This window comes from Mercenaria mercenaria, chromosome 4, assembly GCF_021730395.1.
Source record: "Mercenaria mercenaria strain notata chromosome 4, MADL_Memer_1, whole genome shotgun sequence".
Lineage (NCBI taxonomy): Eukaryota > Metazoa > Mollusca > Bivalvia > Venerida > Veneridae > Mercenaria > Mercenaria mercenaria.
The window spans coordinates 32,826,070-32,850,366 of record NC_069364.1 but is presented as its reverse complement, the minus strand read 5'-3'; the positions used below and the strand labels follow the sequence as shown (position 1 = coordinate 32,850,366).

The following is a 24,297-nucleotide window of genomic DNA, read 5'->3' as shown; positions in this document are numbered from 1 at the left end:
ATATATTTTTAGATGAAAATCCAGAAACATTATACATTTTTACTATGAATTGCGTATAAAATCCTCTGTTAAATGATATAGGCTCCTAACTGTGACCAAACATATTCAACGCTTCAGATTAGCCTATTTGATTGTGCATGCTTGCCAAATCTTCATTGCGCAGATGCATATCTGCTTGTAGGCAGCTACGCGCCTGCAAGCAGACTATGATTCGATGGTTGTTCCAAAAGTAAACACGTATACATGTTTAACAAAAAAGAATCTTTTGTTATTTGAAATAAATTTAATTGCACATGTGCGAGTTGTTGTGAGAAAAGCCAATTAATTTCTTATGTTCTCCATTACCGATTCCGAGAGGATATTTTCTTTAAGCTTATTAGTAACTGAAATCGTTGATAAAGACACGCATTGCCAATCTCTTCTGAAGCTATATGTAGCATAAACAGGTACTATTTATGAAAGAACAGCTTATTAAAGTGCAAATGACGATTCAATGCGAATTTGTGATTATGGTATCATATACATTGGATATAGAACACTAGCTTTCCACTGAAAATGGTTATATATCATTTTATTATATATAGCTGTTGAATCAGATTTAGAATTTCGAAATTAGAAAAAAATACACTTGGTATAATATATTTGTTACATCTTACAAAAAATCCCGCATAATTCATGATATCTAAGTTTTATTTGCTATCCTGGTATTGTATAGTGTCAAAATGTATTCCAAAAAGTATCAACCTAAATCTGTAACGCATCCAGAAGAAGCAACCCACAACTGTAACATTCTATAAAACCACGAAAAATTAGACCCACATTGATTTTTGTACCTCGTATTATAGCTGCATGCCTAAAGAGGGTCTTTATCGATGCAAATGAGCATAAAATATTGTTGAAACATATTTTAATCAACTTCTTTTAGATAATTTTCTATCAAAATTTCGGATTTTGTCATTAAACGCTTGATAGACATTAATATACAGTGTTTCACATGTAAAACTATGTCTCAACAGACGCACATACCATTGATCTAGAAAAACAATTTTTAGTTTTGCCAAAAAAAGAGATAAATCTTTACTATTTCTTTGGCAAACAAAACACCGACAGCGATTATTATCCCCCGAACGCTGTAACGTTATCCAGGAATACTGTAACAGTAGCATCCTAAATCTGTAACATGATATCCTCCACAACCGAGTCTCGTGTAACAGTTCCTCCCCCGTGATACAATGTTTTATTCTTTTAGCGTTTTGGTTTTATGGTATGTTTGCGTCTTGATTCTTGATGTTTCGATTTGCTGTTTGTGTTTTGCTTCATGGTTTTTGCTTTTTGCGTGTTGCCTTTTGCGTTTTGGGTGTAGTATTTTCTAACATGTACATAACTGCATAATATGCAATCCCGGTGCAAAAAGCAAAACGCAAATCATGTCGCACCAGGATTTCTACATCTGAGAATAACGTCATTTCTTGCACACCGGACTGGGATTTCCGGTGATTTTACCCATGTCGGCAAAACCCATCTGGCGCCCCTACGCCAGATGACCCTCGTGCTGTTAAGGAATACTAGCGAGTCTCATAAGATGATAAATTTTTTATGCAACATATAACCTATAATATATACTTCATTTATTTATTTGGGTTTTACGCCAAACAGGACTACAAATTTTGGTTCCACATCTCATTTACACCGAAATATATACAGTGTAGTTTAATTATACACAAGTATGACATGTAACAATATATTTATATATAAACATTGAAATGAAAACTAGCGTAATGTCGGGTAATACCGACAGTCGTCAGTTATCGACACCCTAATGCCAGTCTTTAATATTTTCTGTGGTGTTTTTATGACGTCACAAGTTCTTCTTAAATGTCTGTGAGTCCAAACGAAACTCATGTACACTATCGTTTTACATCAAGATATTGCTCTTACTGACAGGACGTATCTCCCACAGTAATATTTGGTTACTGCAAGTCGAAAGGTGGATAGTGTTCTCTCCCTTAAAATTGCTTTCAAACATGCAACACGAGGACAAGTGGGAAAGACAACAGTTATGGAAGAAAATATTACCTAGATGCCAAGGACAGAATGGGGAGTCGATATCTGCCGACATAAAAACATTTTGTCGGCAGTTTCCGACCCCATTAGAAAATTCATAGTAGATTGTTTCCCTAACCTGTCGATATAGATATTTTATGCTTCCTTCAGAACGTAAATTCTATAAACAAAATCAGTTATATTATGATAATGCTTAAGGTATCGATAACTGCCGACATTGCTCTATTATAACATGAACAGGCCACTCTTAAAAGCTTCCCTTACGGAATTATTATAGCTTGCCGCGAACACTTGCTGCGATCATGCCGCGAATATCCGGCAAACATGCCGCGAACACTTTTGATACAATTGGTGTAATTGTTCGCGGGATGTTCGTTTGGTGTTCACTATTTACATGCAAATTAGTTTTGCTGCGAACAAGTTGCCGCGAATTTCCCGCGAACTAGTAGCTGTGGATTTCCCGCGAATAAGATGCTGCGATCATCCCGCGAACTAATTGATGCGATCCATCCCGCGAATTAGTTGCTGCGAACATGCCGCGAACTAGCTGAAAACGATCACCACAGAAATTGTGTACAAAAAAGCATGTACAGAAAAAGTGCAAAAACAAATTAATAGGAATCAGGGATATAAATTTATTGAATAAACTTGAACACTGAATGTAACAAATTCAAATTGTTAACGATGAACTTTTTCATATCATATTTGGAGCGTTTTGGGTTTTGATGATAAAATATGTTTGAATTCTGTTAATTGTCATTTCAATAACAGTGTCTGAGTGCATGTATTTATTTCATCCCAATGATATTTCTTGCTTAAAAGTTATACAATGTACGTATCACTACAAGTCTGTCATAGTTTTACATGTTATCAGACTTATAAAGCTTAGAAATTGTCAAATTCTTTTTAGATAATCTGATACAGCTCTGCAAAAGTTTAAGCATACCTATTTCATTTTCAAAATCCTTATGTTTATTGAGATATATGAGTATAGATATTAAACATAAATTTTCTGACTTAATTACCACAAAAAGAATATATTCCTATCAGCCTCTAAGAATCACTCATGAAAACTGTCTGTAATGCACATAGATTTCCTCCTAAACCTGTCCAGAATAGCAGGTTGTAATAAACTTATCAGACTCATACTGTGACCTTACAGATAATGTTACAAATTAATTGATCTACAATAACCTGATCTTATAAAAGCTCTTCATGAACAGTTTACCAAAAGATTATAATCTTCTAAGTTCTTCTCGCGAACATGCCGTATGACTGGTCTTCCTGCGAACTAGTATCAAATCAATTGCGGCATGATCGCGGTAGCAGCGAATATCCCGCGAATACTTTCTGCGAATAGGTATTTCGCGGCATATTCGCAGCATGTCCACGGTATGTTCGCAGCTTTCTGACCATTCCGTAAGGGTTGGCATAAGTGTGGTCATTGAAATTCGCGCAGGGAATACAATAGTTGTGGTCGCAGTTTTTGAACACCTGTTTAATAACAGGTTGGTCATGAGGCATACATTTGTAATTATAACTAAAATGGTCATAGAAAATTGATTTACATATCTGCCAGCTTGATTCGTTTTTCGTTAATACCGAAAAAACATTTTCAGGAAGCAGACAGGTGCCTGATTTTAATTTCTTCACCAGACTTTCTTTACCACCATAGACAGTTATATAACCAGAGTCGTGCTTTCTCTTTCTGTTATAAGCCATATTATCTATTTTGAATTCTGCATCAACGTCTGCAGAAGTACTATTATTAGATGCTTGATCTGATATATGCAAGTAATTCCCCTTGTTTGTATTAGAATTTGCATAATCTGCTCCTTTGACATTATGAGGCTTGGTGATTTGACGTACACTTAGTAGCTGTGAATTTTTTCTTAATGACTCGGTTCCGATATTGGAGTCGGCATATTTTGAAAACAAATCTGTTTCAAATGGATGGTCACATATATCAGAATTGGTTTCTTTTACCATTTTATCAATATCATCAGTTACTAGTTCTATTTTTACAAGATCACTAGCTACTGGCGAGCACGCTTCTATGTTTGACTGCTCTGCTTTTATCATGACGTCTGTAACAAATTTATCTGGAGACGTCGTAACATCTGAAAATTGGCCATTTAAGGACATGGGCGGGCATGTGTCTTTGTCCTGCGGCTCTATTTTTACCTGGACATGTGCAGCTAAATCTACAGTCACACAGTTTTCTGGCGGTGAATCTTTGTCAAGATTTGTTACACTCCTATCACAATTTATTTCATAGGTCAGTATATTTTCATTTGGTAGCTCTACTTTAAGAATATCACTGAGTATTTGAGGGACTTTATCCTGGAGTTCTGCTTTAAGCTTAACATTTGAATCGAAAGATACAGAAGATGTACATATTTCAATCTTATCTTGCGTTGAGCCATTTTCTGAATTTGTATTATACAAATAAATTTTTTTATCATTTGTTAATACTTCATCATTTAGTGGTTCAATTTTCACCAGATCAGTAGATAATATAGCTGCTGTGTCTCTGTTCGTTTGGTCTGTTTCAACCTGAACATTTGAAGTAAAATTTTCCTCTGAATACTTTATCATTGAGTCCATTCCTTGGTTTGTATCAATCCTATCTGAATCTGCATTAAATTTTACAGAGGAAACACAAACAGAATCTTCAGTACATATGCTATCACATTTGTCTGGAAAGTAAACAGACCGCTCACTTTCTAAAAACTGACTCTGAAGATTAGAGCCTACTGGTACCTGTATGTCTTGGTTTTCAGTGTCTTCTATTACTGAGTAAAAAGTCCTGTGATGTTTGTTTGGGACAAGAAAAATCGGTGAAGGATAAGGACTGATTTTCTGCGCTCCCTCTGAATCTAAATTGAATTCTTCATTTTCATTCCTACTTTGTAATGCGCTTTCAACATCATGGCTAAATGGAATGCAAACAAGTGGGTTAGCGGTCTCGGCGCTCTTGTTTCTATTTGTAGTGTTAGAACAAATGGTTTGATTGCTTTGTGTGCTAAGCTGTTGTTCGACGTGATTTCGAAGACCTGGCGAATTTTCCAATACATGTTCCGGTTTTAATCCTTTCACATGCCTATAGCAGTCGCTTGTTCCCTCAGACAATATAAAATATGGGAACCTTTCTTTAGTCGAATCTGAGCTTTCTTTCTTTTTTCCTACTCCATTTATACAAAGGATTTCGTTTTCAATGATTTGGTCTAAATCAATCATTGTCTTAGAAGTAAACTTTTCAGAATTGCAATCTTTAGAAAGCATGTGTTCCTGGTATGAATGACTTGTTTTCACTGTGTCTTTGTCGTTGACACAGTAGGTACTACTATCACTATCAAATAATTTTGACGAGTTTTTTGTGGTCTCTTTAACAGTTCTATATTTTGTTTGTTCTTTTGAAGATTTACCTATTTCTGACTTTACGGATGAAGCAAGTGATGGATTTTTTTCAGAAAATATGTCTTCAAGAACATCACTAGAATTCAAAAGCGATTTTGCACATATTCCATTTACAGTTTTCGCCGTGGAGCTTGTCGATGCTAGCGGAGCAGGCGGATTTTTATTTAATGACACCGTACCCGAAACTGCTCGAGAGTTTAAAATCGCTGTTTCTTGAATAACCTTTGCCACACATGGGGCGGACGTCAATGCAGCAGAAGAAATATCATATAACGGTTTCTGCACTGAAGCTGTGCTTGGACCTGAGAAAGGGGGAATATTAGCCATCAAAGGTGCGGCAGATTCTACGTTTGTAGCTGCAGTGACTGAATTACATTTAATATTTTCTGCAACTCCGTCTTCTGAAAGTTTCACTATAGGGTATATTATGTAACGACCGTTTGTGTCAACAACAATAGCCCGAAATCCATCCCGACAATTTTTGTACGTAATAAATCCATGATTTAAGAAATTTGCTACACTCGGACTTGTTGTGCCTAATAGAGGTTCACTTCTGTTTAGCACACTCGTAGTGTGCGGTTTAAAAGGTGGTAGGTAGTTCTGTTTAAAGCAAACTGGTGTTTTGGGCAAATTAAGCTGCAAAGCCGGTCTCTGCTTCCATCCTAATGCACTATCCGTGTGCCTTGCCGATGCTGCAACTGATTTAACATTCGCTGATGTAACAGAATCAAACAGTGTCTGGCCAGATAGAGATGCTGCTACTGGCTTTCTCGTGAAATCTTCACCTTTTATGTTCGTCTGGACTTTCTTTTCAGAACAGACGGGTGTATTTTCTGTTGGCTTTAACGGTACGAGACCTGTTGCAGACACTAAAACTGAAGGAACGTTAAATGTTTCATGAGTCACTGTCGCAGCCTGAAATGGTGCTGATGGAACAAGATGTAATGTTGACTGAGCATGATTTAATGGTGACTGACTAGGATAAAATGGTGCCTGAAGCCTAGAAACTAAAGGTGGATGAAGCTCTGAAGGTTTAGTAACCATGCCAATATTTGAGACAGCTTGGAAACTTCTCTGTAAAGGCTCTTGTAAATTTGAATGTACTGCTTTTCCGATAACAGCTGAACTTTTTGGGGTACTGTGTATTAAGACTGACGTCATTGTTTCTCCCAATGAAGGTTTTATTGACACTATTGTATTATTTTCTTCATCATAAGAATGCCTTCTTTTCAAACTTTCATTCAAATATGTCTCACTTTTTGTATGAATATTACTTCCTGATTTATTCAGCAATTCTCGCTTGTCTGCATTTAATATAGCATTTTTCATTCCAGTAGTATGATCTATCTCATTCGACGAACATATTGCTGTTTTGCTTACAATAAAAGGAGATTGAAACACTCTATTAGGTAGATTAAGAAGGGGCTTCGTGTTCACAATATCTGTAGTTATTATCATTTCATCAGAATCCGAACGGTCATTTACATCAGTTATGCTTGATTTTAAGTGTCTGCTAGAGATACATGTGCTTCCTGATGAAGCCGAAATGTCGAGTATGGCGTTTTCGCTTACATCCAAAGAGGTGTTTACATCTTTGGTTACACTTCCCTCACCTGAAGTCTTTTTCAATATTTTCAAAACTTTCTGTTTTTCTGCAAATACCTGTTGTTGATTTCGAGGAATTACAAGTACTCTTGGTGTATCCTTTGATGTCAAGCACCCACTATCTAAGTCCGAAAAACAAGGAGTGGTTGTACATGACTCCGTGATAGGTAATTTACCCATCTGGTCAACAGGTCTGCTTGTTGAAATCACACTGGACAACTTTTGGGCCATGTTTTAATATTTTCTGTTGTTATTCGTCAGTCTATAAGTCGTGTTTGTTACAGTAATTTAGTCAGAACTTCCAAGAGTCTAGATAAACATTATCTCAAGATTAAATCCGGGATATAAAATATACTGTTAAAATTGAAGCAACTTTTTTACAGTTCCTCGCCTTTTTTGCAGCCGACGTGAAGATAAATCTTAGCACAGTTTGAGATTTTCTGCTCTGTACTATTACAGCAACTCGGCTTTGCTTATAATCTTGTTTATCATCACCAAGACTGATTGCATATTAACTTTAGTCCATATTTTGTATCTGCCAACGTCAGGAAATTGTAAGGCCGTGACAGTAGTTCCACCTGGAAAATAATAGATTAATTGAATAAAGACCAATGTTCATACATAATTAAGTTTTTACATCGAAATTCATAGATAGTTATCCAGAAGTTGATTAGAAAACATCTGAAGGTTAAAGGTCAGTGTCCTATTTTAGGTCTACTGATAGACTATCCCATTATAAACGAGGCCCTAAGCCTATCAGGAGGTACATGAGGAGAAGTCTTTAATGGTTTTTTCTACATTTTCTCTGCAAATAAAAGACGTAAGCGGGACTATTTAAACAAACTTGAGAGAGATCCATTACGCGAATCGCAAAAGAAGTTTATTTCTATTTTTAGCCCTGATGGCCCAAAGTGTCATCAAGCAAAACTATCCAATATGTTTAAGAAAGATTCAAGACATACCGAGTTTGGAAAGGGTCAAACTCACATGCTATTTTTCTATTTTAGCTCTGGTGGCCTTTAAGTGCATTCAAGCGGAACATATTGAAGATTCTTAAAAACAAAACTTAGCACTGAACTTAATATTGCGAACACATAATCAAGTGGTTTATGAGAAGATAGACATTTAAAGGAAAGGCAATGTTATTCTTATGTTATTTATCACATCGTTTAAAGAAGTGAAAGAATTTTCAAAATCAGCTTAAAGATGAGAAAGTTATGAACATTTAAATATTTTATCAAAATGGCGGCCATTTTGTTTCCATGGCAACAAAAAACACAACAAAATGGCGGAAAAATTAAAGTCCCAAATACATATCTCAACTGTATTTACCTATTTCTGAAAAATAATTTGTCTACATTTTCAAGCTATAATGAAAGAAATTACCATGTTTTACATCTTACACCCAAGAAACATGAAATTAATCTATTTAAAAGGTTGTTTGCTAAATAAAGAATTCAGTAGTGGGTACATGACGTCATAAACACACTAAAATCGATCGTAATGAAAGGCTTGAGGATGACTTTCATAAAAAATTAAGTTACTATCAGGCATTCCTTGTCCTTTAAAGTTGTTTTATATTTGTAGCGCAGGGTGACCATAAGTACAGTCAAGCGGAACATCTGAACAAACTTGAGAGATGCAAAAGAACAAGATAAATGAAGCCTCATCAAGCGACTAATAAGAAAATATTGTTAAAATATTAATGTTTTTTTTTTCTCTATCTGAGTGAGATACATACAGGGATGCTAGTGACCAAGTTTTGTGAAGATCTATGAAGTGGTTTATAAGAAAAAAGAATGAAGATTTTTTTTGTATTTTTAGCCATGGCTGACCCTAAATGCAGCCAACTGAAACCATTTATACAAACTAGAAAAAAAGTAATACAAAGATAATATGGATGATATCTCTAAGTGTTAGAAATGTTATTATAACTATTGTGCCAAGTGTAACTATTTCAACAAACTTGACTTGAGGGAAGATTTTTTACAGATTTTATTATATCCATATATCCGGTTTATGATATCGTAAAATCACATACATTTTGAGATATCCATATCTGAGTTATGATTTACCGATATAAAATTTATTTTACGATATCATAAAATCAACTTAGGATATCATTACATCGAATTATAGGTATAAACAAGAGCTGTCACAGGAAACGGCGAGCTCGACTATTTCCATGCCGGATCCTAATATATGGCACAACAGAGGAAACTGAAGGTGTCACTGGTTAATGACTATAACGTTAATGATGATATTGGACGACAGTTTTAGTCCAAAAATATGTCTATAAACGAAGCTTTCGAAAAACATTAACATGAAAAGTATATCAAATTGGTCACCTTGGGTATAATGGGCCCAACCCCAGCTCATACTTTGTTTGTATGCTGGACAATGTTTATGTCAAGTTGCAGTAAGATATAAGTAACAGTAATAGAGATATGACAGAACAAGAGCTGTCTGATGACAGCGCGCTCGACTATTCGAAGAATTGATTGAAGAATGGGGTCAAAATATTTCTACGGATATTCAGACAAAAGAAATAAATAGATTAGACAAACAATGTTCCTGTATTACTATGATTTCGATACGTCTTGCACTAAATGGCAATATATGAGGCAATTTCAAAGTCCAGAAAGGGCCATAATTCAGTCAAAATAGCTATGTACTCTTGCCTACAGATGGAAATCATAATGATAAACAAGTGTTCAAAGTTTAAAAGCCATATGTCAAATAGTTTTGACAAAACATGGACTTGTATGAAAACAGAACCAATTTCAAAGTCCAAAAAGGACCATAATTCAGCCAAAATAGATGACAGAGTTATATTCTCTTTCCTACAGATAGAGACTATTATACTAAACAAGTGATAAAAGTTTCAAAGCCATATGTCAAACACTTTACAAAAAATATAAACTGGTACGAAAAACTTAACCAAGATTTCTAAGTCAAAAGGGGCCATAATTCAGCCAAAATCCTTGATGGAGTTATGTACTCTTGCCTATAACTGGACATGGTGATGGTAAACAGGTGTTGAAAGTTTCAAAGCTTTATCTCAAAAGACTTTGTCAAAATATGAACTGGTACGAAAAACTTAACCAAGATTTCTAAGTCAAAAGGGGCCATAATTCAGCCAAAATCCCTGATGGAGTTATGTACTCTTGCCTATAACTGGCCATGGTGATGGTAAACAAGTGTTGAAAGTTTCAAAGCTTTATCTTAAAAGACTTTGTCAAAATATGAACTGGTACGAAAAACTTAACCACGATTTCTAAGTCAAAAGGGGCCATAATTCAGCCAAAATCCTTGATGGAGTTATGTGCTCTTGCCTATAACTGTCCATGATCATGGTAAACAAGTGTTGAAAGTTTCAAAGCTTTATCTTAAAAGACTTTGTCAAAATATGAACTGGTACGAAAAACTTAACCATGATTTCTAAGTCAAAAGGGGCCATAATTCAGCCAAAATCCTTGATGGAGTTATGTGCTCTTGCCTATAACTGGCCATGATGATGGTAAACAAGTGTTGAAAGTTTCAAAGCTTTATCTCAAAAGACTTTGTCAAAATGTGGACTGGTACGAAAAACTTAACCAAAGTGTGACGCCGACGCCGACGCCGACACCGACGCCGACGCCGTGGTGAGTAGGATAGCTCTACTTATTCTTCGAATAGTCGAGCTAAAAACAAAGGTTGCCGAAAAACTTTAACCTTAAAAATAACCTAAGTATAACACCTTGGTGACCTTGACCTTGCGTATAATTTGTTTGCATGCTGAACAATGTTAATGTGAAGTTACAGTAAGGTATAAGCATTAGTACAAAGAACAAGAGGGCCATGAAGGTCCTGCGTTGCTCACCTGACCTGTTGGTCATTCTAACCAGGTTTCATTAAGATATGGTCATAAATGTGGCCTCTAAAGTGTTAACTAGCTTTTCCTTTGATTTGACCCCACATGACCCAGATCTGAACTTGACCTAAAGATCATCAAGATCACCATTTTGACAAAGTTTCATTAAGATACGGTCATAAATGTGGCCTCTACAGTGTTTACTAGCTTTTCCTTTGATTTGACCAGATCCTGGTGACCTAGTTTTTGATCCTACATGACCCAGATTCAAACCGGACCTTAAGACCATCAAGATTAACACTCTAACCAAGATTCATGAAGATACAGTCATAAATGTGGCCTCTACAGTGTAAACAAGCTTTTCCTTTGATTTGACCTGGTGACCTAGTTTTTGATCCCAGATGACCCAATATCAAACTCATACAAGATTTTATTGAGGGTAACATTCTGACCAAGTTTCATTAAGATCGGGCCAAAATTGTGACTTCTAGAGTGTTAACAAGCTTTTCCTTTGATTTGACCTGGTGACCTAGCTTTTGACCCCAGATGACCCAATATCGAAATCACCCAAGATTTTACTGAAGGTAACATTCTGACCAAGTTTCATTCCGATTGGGTCAAATTTGTGACCTCTAGAGTGTTAACAAGCTTTTCCTTTGATTTGACCTGGTGACCTAGCTTTTGACCCCAGATGACCCAATATTTAATTTATCCAAGACTTTATTGGGAGTAACATTCTGATCAAGTTTCATTAAGATTGGGTCAAAATTGTGGCCTCTAGAGCGTTAACAAGCTTTTCTTTTTATTAAACCCGGTGACCTAGTTTTTGACCCCAGATGACTTAATATCAAATTTTTCTAAGATTTTATTGAGAATAACATTCTCACCAAGTTTCATTAAGATTGGGCCAAAATTGTGACTTCTAGAGTGTTAACAATCTTTTCCTTTGATCTGACCTGGTGACCTAGCTTTTGACCCCAGATGACCCAATATCGAATTCGTCCAAGATTTTACTGAAGGTAACATTCTGACCAAGTTTCATTACGATTGGGTCAAAATTGTGACCTCTAGAGTGTTATATAACAAGTTTTGCCTTTGATTTCACCTGGTGGCCTAGTTTTTGACCCCAGATGACCCAATATTGAACTTATCTAAGATTTTATTGAGAGTAACATTCTGACCAAGTTTCATTAAGATCGGGCCAAAATTGTGACTTCTAGAATGTTAACAATCTTTTCCTTTGATTTGACCTGGTGACCTAGTTTTTGACCCCAGATGACCCAATATTGAACTCGTCCAAGATTTTATTAAGGGTAACATTCTGACAAAGTTTCATTAAGAGTGGGCCAAAATTGTGACCTCTAGAGTGTTAACAGTCAAATTGTTGACGACGGACAACGGACGACTGACGACGGACGGACAGACGCACGGAAGACGACGGCCACAGGGCGATCACAAAAGCTCACCTTTGAGCACTTTGTGCTAAGGTGAGCTAAAAACAAAGGTTGCCGAAAACCTTTAACAAAGAAAGCTCAGGCTGACGCTGACGCCGACACCGACGCCACGGCGAGTGGAATAGCCCCACCATTCCCCGAATAGTGGAGCTAATCAAAGCACTGAAGTACTGAAGGGGCGATTTTCTTGTCGTTCTGAGGGAAATATTTGGTTCGAACCGCGCTACCAACCGAACTGTTAATTATTATGGTCTAGTCCTGTTCCTTCTCTAATACGATGGTTAGGAAAATTGACGGACCCGTAATAGTGTACCTCCTTTTTTGAAGAATATTCAATTCCTACCATAAACCTACTTTAATTAATTTTTCAGGAGGACGTATTTCAAGCCCCGCTAAGACCAAACGTTTTTGTTTGTTTGTTTTTTCATTATATTTCTTTTATCTAGTAAGATCAACTGTTTTTTTCAAGACTTATTATTGAATTTTTGTACAAAAGCGGAAACTTTTCCTTTGATTAGCCATTTCTTGCTGTTTAAAGTGAATTTAACCTCTGATACAGAAGGGTGAAGGTTTAATCATCTTTGAAAATATTGAGTTACACGTGATAAAAGTTCTTTATTTTGCATTTATTCATTAGTTTACATATTGTGGAAGAAATATAGGTAGGTTTTACTTCTGCCCTATGTTTATTTTTGAATGCATAGAGCAAGGCCATAATTTTTCAGTGTTGGAGCTTAATTTCTGTCCGATTGAATAATTTTACTTGAGGATCCCCCAAAATAATGTTATCGACAATTTTGTTTTGTGTTTTATCATTACTGCGCAATACTTTGAGGTTTCTTTTATAAAACTGTTTGGTATAATGAATTCTCTAAGATCGTTTTGCGCAGTGGTTATCACTTTGAAATTTGTCTCTGTTTGAGCTTGAGGAAATAACATAAATTATACAATATTAAAAAAAACACACAAAAAAGGCACGGTAAAAGTTGTTTAAAAATGCAACACAGTGCAGAAACAATGTTAACTTCAAGACTGTATTAAGTAAATGCAATTGTTAAACATTACCATTACGGGTCCACTATCTTAATATAACCTGAACCTGAAATACAGCTGAAAACGGGTGTTTAAACCCTCCCCACCCCCACCCTCACCCCCGCGAAGAGCACTTTTTACAATATTACTTTCAGCATTCGTCAGATTGCTTCTAAAACGAACTTGTTTAGTATAAAAACTGCCAAAAAATTCAAACAAACTGCCGTTAAATATTATAGTTTCTATTGTAAGTGTAAACATTATTTCTGTAGCAAAATATAACATGTACGCTGTCGTAGATTCTTCTCACGTTACTGTTGCAATTCCACGCAGCGCTTACCTCCCCTAGAACCTATAGGAACTGATCTGGAAGAATTTATTTTTAAAACTTATGCTCTCCTGTTACATTATTCATATTTTGTGCTCATTATTTATTGTATTATATGCAAAGTCATACCTAGTAAAAGTAATACTTTTATTAAACATATAATTAATAATGCGCAGTATAGTTTGTATCGACATTTGTTATGAATGAAACTGTGCTCGAAACCAGTGTTTGTTTGATGAATTATTTATAGACCGAGGTGATAAGTTATAACGAAGTGCACCGTCGTTTATATGACTGAAAAATTGTTGAAAAAGACGTTAAACCTGAACACACACACACACACACACACACACACACACACACACACACACACACACACACACACACACATTATCTAAGTATTTCGATAAAATCTTAATTCGGTGTGTTGTATATTTTTGTTAAATACGTCTTACATTTCGCATGACTTATTAGCTTTATCTCTGCATATTATACAGTGTGTGTATTATGTCATTGAATTTTACCTTACCAAAGACGAAAAAAGTTCCATTCATAGGGATATTTCATTCATAGGGGGCGAATTAATTTACTTTCATTATGTAATATTTTCTAATGTTATCTGAAAGGATAACAGACGGCTGCATGACATAATCATTTACAGAATCACGTAGAAATTATAGTATTCTGTGTATTTTGGACAGCTATACATTATTAATTATTGGGTTTGTTACTGACCCTCTTCGGAAATATGTAGGGTCAGTATATTTTATAGAGGGCGAGGCGAAGCCGAGCTCTCTATAAAGCATACTGACCCTACATATGTCCGTAGAGGGTCAGTAACTAACCCAATAATTGATTTGTTTTATCGACCACTTCATTACTTCTCGAAAAGTCTCTGAAGGTGGTAAAGGATCCTTCTGAATTTTTAAAATAATACATGTAATGCTAATTTTATGGTCAACATCACGCAATTTTGAATTGCAATTCTCATGTAGGGTCACCCACTGACCCGCTATAGAAATATGGAGGGCAACCACGTGACACTACTCAACCACTGAAAGGGCTAGAATCTGGTGGGAGGTAAAACAAATTTATATGCCATACATGTAATTACTGTTCTGCGAAAATGTTAGGACTATTTCGGGGGCGATTGTTTACTGTTGCTTGTAGGCATATGGTATTAACAGAATCTTAACCGTATTGTTCATTCTGGGGATAATCGTCCCAAAAAGGGGACATGATTCATAAGATATTAGCACCAGAGTTATGAATCATGTGTCTTATAATGATGACGAGAATAAGAAAAAATATTTTAAGTTTGAATCAAATTCACTAAGTGCAACATGTAATATCAAAGACATAGTAAAAGTGTATCGAAATTGAAAAGGGGCGCTTACATGAAATACTGGTCAAAGTGTTATAGTCTTTATGTCATATGATATGGGTGTTAATGTGGAATATCTAATTTAAGTTTGAATCCTATCCATACGGTAATAACAAAGATATAGTGAAAGTGCATCAAAACTTTATCCTGATTTTTTTTTAGTTAAATAGGGATTGATTCACAAAATATCAGTGCCTGAGATCTGTGCCTTGTGGCATATGATGCAGATGAAGTTTAACTGAATCAAAACCCTTCTGATATTATAAAAGAGACAGGGTTTCTAAAAGTTCACAAATGGCGAAAAAAATATAAAAAAGTGTCGATTTTTTTTTGCCGTAAATGTGTTGTTTTTTATAAATGTGAAAGAACTCTCCATCTAGCCTAATAATCAATAATACCCGCGGCCATTTCCGTTCATAATACACAATACAAAGCGGGTCACCAACATTAATGTTCAATTCACATCTTCATACTATTCCCGCCATCCCTTAACTGCCGAGTGACATGTTGTCCTAAAACGATATTGTATTCAAACGCTGCCCTTTGACTTCAGTTTAAACATGTGATAAACAAATGGCATCTTCGTATGTTTATTTGTTCGTATGTAAGCGTATTTATAGTCGCCACCGGTAATCCATACGGGCGAGTCCTCCAGAAGACTGTTAGTCATGTTAGTCGGAGGATATGACGCTCCAATTCCAGGAGCTTCCCTTGTTGTTTAGCGTGCCATATGTAAAGCACCAATACAGGACTCTTATCCCAGTGTTAGTTATTCTTAGCTGGAGGAGAGGGGATTTGTAGTCAGTGTTACCACCGCTCTAAGCTTTGGATGTATATTTTATCGGCAAAATTATTTGGCTCCGCCTTTACAACTGGTGACATATATGTCATCGAGGCTGAAGTAATTAAGTATATAATCCAAACGAAATATTTACCGTTATCGTAAAAGAAATGAAATCATGTTTTACGGACTGAATTAAAAGGCAATGCCAGGTATTAAAATACACATCAGTTATCAATTTCGCGGCAATGTTTTTCGTATGTATAAATCTCTGATTTACCCATTATTTTTTGTGAGAGGAATCATGAAAGTTTTTGTTTGTTTGTTTTGGGTTTAACGACGTTTTTCAACAGTATTTCAGTCATGTAACGGCGGGCAGTTAACCTAACCAGTGTTCCTGGATTCTGTACCAGTACAAACCTGTTCTCCGCAAGTAACTGCCAACTTCCCCACATGAATCAGAGGTGGAGGACTAATGATTTCAGACACAATGTCGTTTATCAAATAGTCACGGAGAACATACGCCCCGCCCGAGGATCGAACTCGCGACCCCGCGATCCGTAGACCAACGCTCTTACCTACTGAGCTAAGCGGGCGGGCTTGAATCATGAAAGTAGTGTCAATTTATTTATTTTGTTGGGTTTAACGTCCCATCGACACAATTATAGGTCATATGACGATCCAGCTTTGATGGTGAAGGAAAACCCCAGGTGCCCCTCCGTGCATTATTTCAACACGAGCGGGAATCTAGGTAGAACCACCGACCTTTCGTAAGCCAACTGGTTGGCTTCCTCACATGAAAAATTCAGCGCTCCCAGTGAGGCTGTTGTGCTCCGAGTGAGTGTAACAGACTGTTTCTTCCTTTAATTGAAATATACAACCTGTGGCAGAAGCTGAAGAATAATGGAGGGCATTTAAGACCACGATTTTTTTTTCAAAGATTGTTATAATAACTGTATATTTTTGTATTTAAATTTCCATTTTGAACCTGCCAAACGAGTAATTTAAACCAAAATAATTCTAGGGGAGGATCCCGTGGATACGCCCCCAAAAGGAGGGGAGTCCCTCATGCATTCTCTCCTTGCTGCCGTTGGCATCTCAGATTTTTACTGCAACATGCCTTCCAAAATTTCTGGCTAGAACCCTGGACTTTGCTTCTGTATATATATAAAACTGGAAAAAACAACAAGAAAAGCAAGAGGATTTGTGAATATTAGATCATTCAATGTTTCTGTATTGATAGGTAAGAGTTTTTATTTATAGCGGATAGCAAGGCCAGAAACAGAATCGTATGATATCGAATGAATTTAGTGTTTCAATGATTTGTATCAAATTGCTGGTATTATTAGTTTTTATATTGCTTACCATCTTGTTTTAAACTTGTGTTGACAATGTATACACTTATAAATATTAATAATAAATAAAAGTTTTACAGCGTTTTCAGTTATTTTTTATTATTTATCAAGAATGATATAAACAACTGACCCTAAATATGTTAAAAGTAAATAATGAAATAAACTATGAAAATTTAAATTATAGAGATACAGTGAAATTACATCAAAATTAACTTAAAATTCGATTTAAAAAGGGGCATAATTCATGAGAAATTAGTATCACTGTTAAATACCTTTTGTCATATTATGTGGCTGATTATGTCGTACAACAACGTTTAACTTTGAAACAAATCAATTTAGTAATAACAGACACAGAGTGAAAGAGCACCAAAACTTTAACCTGAAATTCTAAAAAAAATGGGTGGATAATTCGTGAAATATTGGTGCGATAGGTCTTGCCCTTAAGCCATTTGATGTTGGTCATGATGAGAAATAATTATTTTAAGTTTGAAGCAAATCCGTCACGTAATTACAGAGATAAAGAGAAAGTGCATCAAAACTTAAACTATGGTGTGGACATTGAACATGCACAGTCATGGACACTAGGTCGATTAGGATAACTCTCCATATCTTCTTATAGATGAGCTAAAATATTAGTATTTAGAAATTAGTGTTAAGGTTTATCAAAAGTGTTTGGAAACCACCACTCATGGGAATTTTAATTTTGGAAATTTATACCTCAGAGACCATAACCACTTTTAATAAATATACTAAATTGTTCTGAGGAAGTAGGAAATACTTTATTCAAAGATAAGTTTCTTTGGGAATATGTATTTTGTTTAATATCAGCTGGAACAACTGATACGGGGACTGGAATGCGGCATTTATCTTATCTTATCTTATGCTGTCGTCCAATCGAAGCGTATGCCATAGGTTATTTCTGCTATTACTCACACACTTACGCCTTACAGTTTAACTCATTCTTTCAGTGAAAATCTGGGAGAGCATTTGTTTTTTTTGTTGAAAACAAAAAGTCTGCCATGAAATCATTGCCTGCATCTGTTTTTAAATGGAAAATATCTACATTAATGTTACTTTTCGCCATGTGAAAATGGCTAAATCTAGGCTTGTCTTACCCAGAGAGAAAGATGTCGTTTTTTACATGATATTTGCCTTGTTGATTCAGAGTATTTAGAACAATAAAATTAGGACATATTTTAATGAAAATAGCAAGCAGAAACTGTAAACTGTTGCCTGAAAATATTTGTTTATGATATTGCTTTGTTCTTCCCCATGTAAATGCGTGTTAAACCTAGATGATTTTCTGCAGTTTTATCTAAAAGTTCGGAATACTAATACTTCGTTGTCGGCCTTTTTTTTTAAATTTCATTGTTATTTTAATTTAAATACATGTACATTGTATTTTTCACACAACAGTTTTAACATTAAATTAATTAAACTAATCTTTGGAGTTTAAACAACAATTTCGTTTAAAAACATTCTCTGCGTTCAAGAAGAATGTTTGTTTCTGTATGTAGAAATCTGACATTATAAACAATAATTATAATTATGGCTCTACAAGATTAAGTAAAGTGTCAGCTTTCTGTTCTTCTTTTTTTTTTTTTTTTTTTTTTTTCGTTTTATTTATCCTCTAACAAAAATCGGTCCTTTGATAAAGGTTTGAAGTTACGTGGTAAAATATTTCTTCAGGGAAGTGAGCTCGAGTTAATTCATAATAATAAGGCATATCACCACATGCAGTCGCATGCTGTTTTTCCTTCAGAATCCCTTTAGATCAATCACTGATCATCTAATTATCGCCACTTAACATGTGACTGGTAAACCCTTTGAACAAAAAGTGTTATAGCTCCATGATTAACATGGGGTAATGTGCTAATTACACGCTAATCGATAGTGGCGAAAACAAAATATCGATCGCAAACGACTGGTCGATATTTACAGGTATGGACGTCAGCCAATCTGACTAAAGTACGCTACGCATAGGATCTGAAAACGACCTATTCATTGCCTCGTTCTGACGGCTCTTTCACTAGCCAATCAGAGCCTAGCTTACAACATCTTGCAAATCTACATGTAGCATTGACTTTTGATATTTTCAATTCTTATGTCGTAATGTATCAGATAGCCGGTTAGCTCAGTCGGTAGGCCACTTGCTTTGTAAGCGAGGGGTCCCGAGTTCGAGTCCTGGAATAACCGCATATTTTTCTTATCCTTTGACAATCGAACAATCCAGATAGAAGACATGCGTTGGCCCAACGTTGGGCCAACTACAGACACTTCGTTGGCCCAACGAAGATTTCCATCGTTGGCCCAACGCCATTTTGCTAATTGGCGCAACGTTGGCCCAACGGTTGGTACACCGTTGGCCCAATGACTGGTATCCTACACTTATCGGTGGCCCTCCACTGGGCCAACTACTGGTATCCTGCACTTACCATTGGCCCTCCTGCACTTACCGTTGGGCCAACAACATTTTTTCGTCTATCATGGTTGGTCCTACGTTGGGCCAACTCTGTTTCTTTGTTGGCCGAAAGAAGGATGCCAACGCTATCCCAACGATTACAAATTTGAAAAAAATAGACTAAAACTAAAATTATTTAGTACTCATTTTATTTTCAAATAATTGTGATTTTGTTTAACATTTAACAAGAAGAAATCTAACATTTGTTTGCAAGTTTCCTGAAGAAATATAACCGAATATTTCATCACTACAACATGTCAAATATTTATTTCAGCCATTTATAAATCTATTTATCTTTTTTTCAGTCACTGATTAAATCCTATTAAAATGAGTTACTGTCTGTATTTTAACTAATTACATATCCAAGTTCTGTCTGATTGTTTTCTTTTCTCACTGAAGTTGCCGCTTTCTATCTTTTTTTTCCTATGCCCCACAGTGCTAGGCGCTCAATTATTACTCTCTTGAACAGCATCCTGTAAAAAACGAAAATCATAATGTTGATTAAACCATCTACGTCATATTGATATCAATGATTATACAGATGCACATAAACCTCTGGACATAAACTGTATGAAATTTATTTTTGTCTGTATTTAACCGAGAAAAATATGTTAAAATTAACAAGAATATGAGGTATTTTAATTACAGTGCCATCCGCCAGCTTTAGATAAAAGTATTCAACATAGATACTACATGCATACAGGCTATAAAAAGAAATCCTCTATAAGATTCAACAACTTTATCAAAAAATATTCAAAAACTTCTACTTACAGTTTATAGCTAGTAGACCGGGTTTTTGTTAACATGTATAATAGTTTCCTTTACTTCGCATGCCTATGCAGCTAGAAATCTCGCCAAGAGAGTAAAATTAACCACATTTTCTTGGATTTCTTACATAACTCGGGTTAACGAGAGTTCATGTTCTGGAATATGCAACAGATTTATTGTAAACATTTTGTGATTGTATAAAATTAGATATTTGTTATAGCCGTTTTTTTTTCTTCAATATTTTTTTCACAAATTAGATTCTTCGGGTAGTAGATCTGAAATAGTTCAAAATATCATTACGGCTGCAGATAAGTATTAAGTTTAATTAGTCCAAACTATCAGATTACGAATTGGTGCAGAAAAGTATTTAATTATTAATTAAATACTGCATGTTACACCTACACAAGGTGTTTACCTGTAGGAGCTTGTGATAAAACAGTGATCTGTAAAATATATAATTATTATATCATTACTTCTAATGGGCCAACGTTGGGCCAACGATGTTTTCTCTGTGTAAGTCTTTCCCTGAAAATCAGCATTGGGCCAATGCAGAGATATCTTTGACTGAAATTTAAGGTTGGTTCAACGTTGGCCCTACCGCTGTATTTACAATACTTATTAATCATTGCTGGGCCAACAGTGGCCCAACAACGATTATCCTTTGACGATTTTCCGTCGTTGGCCCGATGACTTCATGTTTACAGGAAGTCGTCTGATTGGATAACATAAAAATAGCAATAATGGAAATCCAAAATATACAGGAGACGAATGTGAATAGGTCGTTCTCAGATCTTCGTTTAGAAGATCAAGAACTTTAGTCAGACTGGGACGTCAGCATAATACAGATAAATGTATTGATTTATACGGAGTGTCTACTCCCCGTATTAGACCTTCCTGATATCAGATGTAGGCCTATTTCGACTGTAAAAGTTCTGTTTCGAAGAAAATATCAAACTCCTTTTTTCAAACTTAGTATTTTTTCTTAAACTTTGTTTTTATATCTAGGTACTCCCAGTAATGAAATATGGTTAACTTACATATTTTTTTGAACATAACAGTATTTCGTCATTTTGACAGCTCTACTTTCACATTCATTTTGCAACTTTTGCAACGTTTTGAAATATACAGATTTTGTAACATTTTCAAAACTGTGAGTACCTGGAGAAATATGTTAAGCACACAATACGTATAGACATAATGTCAAAATAATTTTGAAAAGGAAGTTCGATATGTTCTACAAGAGAATGTGGACGAGTGTGTGATATAAGAGAAAAATTATTATTCCAAACAAAATAAATTCTCTTGAAAGACACTTTTTCTTATTCTGAACAGTTTGGTATACATTTTATGGGGGAAAAAAGGCCTATGAGGCCTAAAAACATAAAACAAAAATTCAACCTGGGGGGGGGGGGGGGGGGGGGGGGGGGGGGGGGCAGTTTCAAAACACTTCACATGAACCTTAAATCATGCACAAAATACATAACACATGTAGGTACTAGATGCTATCTTATAATTACTGATATCATTAAGTAACATGATTAAATGATATCATTAGATACATTTAATGATATTATAAAGTAAATTAACGATACAGTATCACAAAATGAATTAAAGATATTAGTCACAAACGTGAATAAATTGTAAATCGGCACCCCATAGAAGTAAATTCTACTTCCATGTATTCGATAAAAAAAATCAAGTACACATGAAGTAAATAATTATATTCTTAAATATATACCAGTTTTCGGATACTTGCATTTTGGTGGCATTCACTCAGGAATGTCCTCTTAATTTTCTACACCAGTCCAGCCAGTCGGTTTAAACAGGAGTTGTGTCTTACAAGATACAGCCCCATGGTTTAAATCGACATATGCTTTTATACGCGGAAGGCCCGAGCGAGGCCAAAGGCCCCGCGAGGGCTTATGTGAAATATATGAAACAATTTTGAAAAATAAATGAGAAAAAATATTTTCAATACCATGCAAATGGAGTTTCGTTCAGCTGACATGGGGGCCGCCATTTTGAAGGTCTTGATTATATAGGCGCTTATTGGTTAAAGTGATACCCGACCGTAAAGCGGCTATTGAGTAAGACCGGAAATAATTGACGATAATATTTACGACAAACTATATATTTATCATTTTAAACAATTTTATCAACCTGTCTCCGTTCTGATTTTATATGGCGAATTTTTGCTTGAAAAATGAACGAACTACGACGTGAACACTACAAAACAAATTTTCTATATTACGTCATCGGCGTCTGCGGTCCACTATTTAGGTCACACACCAGTAAATAGTATTCCCTATACATTCTATATAAAACTGACATTTTTAAAGAGCTACCAAACAAAGCTTAACCCATTTCAGAGAACAAACCCTTACCTCATTTTGAAGAGTTATGATAAAACTGATATAAAATGAAAAGAAAAGTAGGGGTCATGTATCTTCTAAGAGAGATTTCTCATGTCACATTTGCTTACTGTAAAATCACATCAAAAACACACTGCTGTGACCTGGAAGTACTACTCATACTAAAATTGAATTTCACTTCACCAAATACAACCTCCTCTCCCATTTTTTCTATCAAAATGTCTAAAACACTGTACATCCACATAAACCAGATGTCTCCCGCGCTGGGTCCTTTTCTATACTTAGGCCTTTATACGACATAATACACCTGAAAGGCACTGAATTATTTGATTGTATTCAAATTGAAACGTCCTTTATTTACTTGCCTACTTAACTACATGTTTTTCACTTACAAACAGTTGTAAAAATGCAGATCATACAAATATCCTAACAGTATCAAAATGCCAAAAGTTTTATTCTTAATATATATTCTAAGTACAAGAGAATGGCAGTTGTATGGGGTGCTGTGAACTATTTTCAGACCTTTTATACTAACAATAAAAAATTCAATGTCTACATATCTTCTTGATATCAAGAAAGGAGCCTTACTTTATTCTATTGATTCTCAGACAGCAAGAAATAGCTTAGTCTGTAGACTTCAAACTTAGCATTAAACCAGTTGGCGCTAAGGTCATCATTCTCGCATACCAGAGCTCTACCATATGGTCCCCCGTTCGTCTCGGGTACCATGTCGAACATCTGATGAATGAGAGTGTAAGGTCATGTGCAGGGTGCAAGAATCAGGTTTGTATGTCAAAGTTCAAGGTCCCAAACTGAACTTAAAGGTCTGTTGTATTTCGTATCTGGAGCATAATTCAATTACCATTCGAAGTATTGTCTTTAAATTTAACATATATGTAGGTGGCAATAAGACGATGTGCAGAACTCATAAACAGGGCCATCAAAGGTCAATGTCACTAATTTCGAGTGTAATACTAGCAAAGGATATAGTATCATTGTTCCGCTTTGGATGCAAAACTTCAGAGGAAAATATAATTGTGCTGTCATACTAAGAGGCGAACCAATATAACTTTTTTTCTGCTAGCCTCAACGATCTCCTTCCCTCGACTCCACTGGTTATGGCTTAGAATAACTTAGTTTTAATATGTTCTACTTACCCAATTCCTATACAAAAAAACATGTATTTCTTACAATCTAAACAATCGTATTTACATATTTTTTTTTTGTATAAAAGATAGTGTCTAGATCGTGTCTACGTAAAAATGTAATTTTCTGATTTTAAAATATCCAGATAAAGTTTTCACAACGTAACTTCAAAAATCTAAATGTCAAAAGAAAGCTGACACTTTTCTCACTCAAAAGGTGTAGATTATAAGTATAGCAGTAAGTATAGTAATTATTGTTTAGAGGCATTCCTTTT

The 24,297-nt window shown here is 35.4% G+C and overlaps 1 protein-coding gene across 2 annotated transcripts; it reads right to left on the bottom strand.

Moving 5' to 3' along the window:
• Window positions 1–1,606: 1,606 nt before the first annotated feature.
• Window positions 1,607–22,583, bottom strand: LOC123551411 (uncharacterized). 2 transcript variants are annotated; one of them, XR_008370546.1, is made up of 3 exons: window positions 22,484–22,577; window positions 20,509–20,660; window positions 19,870–20,210 (listed from the first exon to the last, which is right to left on the bottom strand). XR_008370546.1 is itself a non-coding variant. In XM_045340339.2 (2 exons), the coding sequence occupies exon 2, from the start codon at window positions 7,318–7,320 to the stop codon at window positions 3,367–3,369; it is 3,954 nt and encodes a 1,317-aa protein (XP_045196274.2). In that variant the 5' UTR covers window positions 7,321–7,667; window positions 22,484–22,583; the 3' UTR covers window positions 1,607–3,366. The 2 variants fall into 2 exon arrangements, 1 of the variants encoding a protein (XP_045196274.2); XM_045340339.2 differs by lacking the exons at window positions 19,870–20,210; window positions 20,509–20,660 and adding an exon at window positions 1,607–7,667 and having other exon boundaries at window positions 22,484–22,583.
• Between the last annotated feature and the right edge of the window lie 1,714 nt (window positions 22,584–24,297).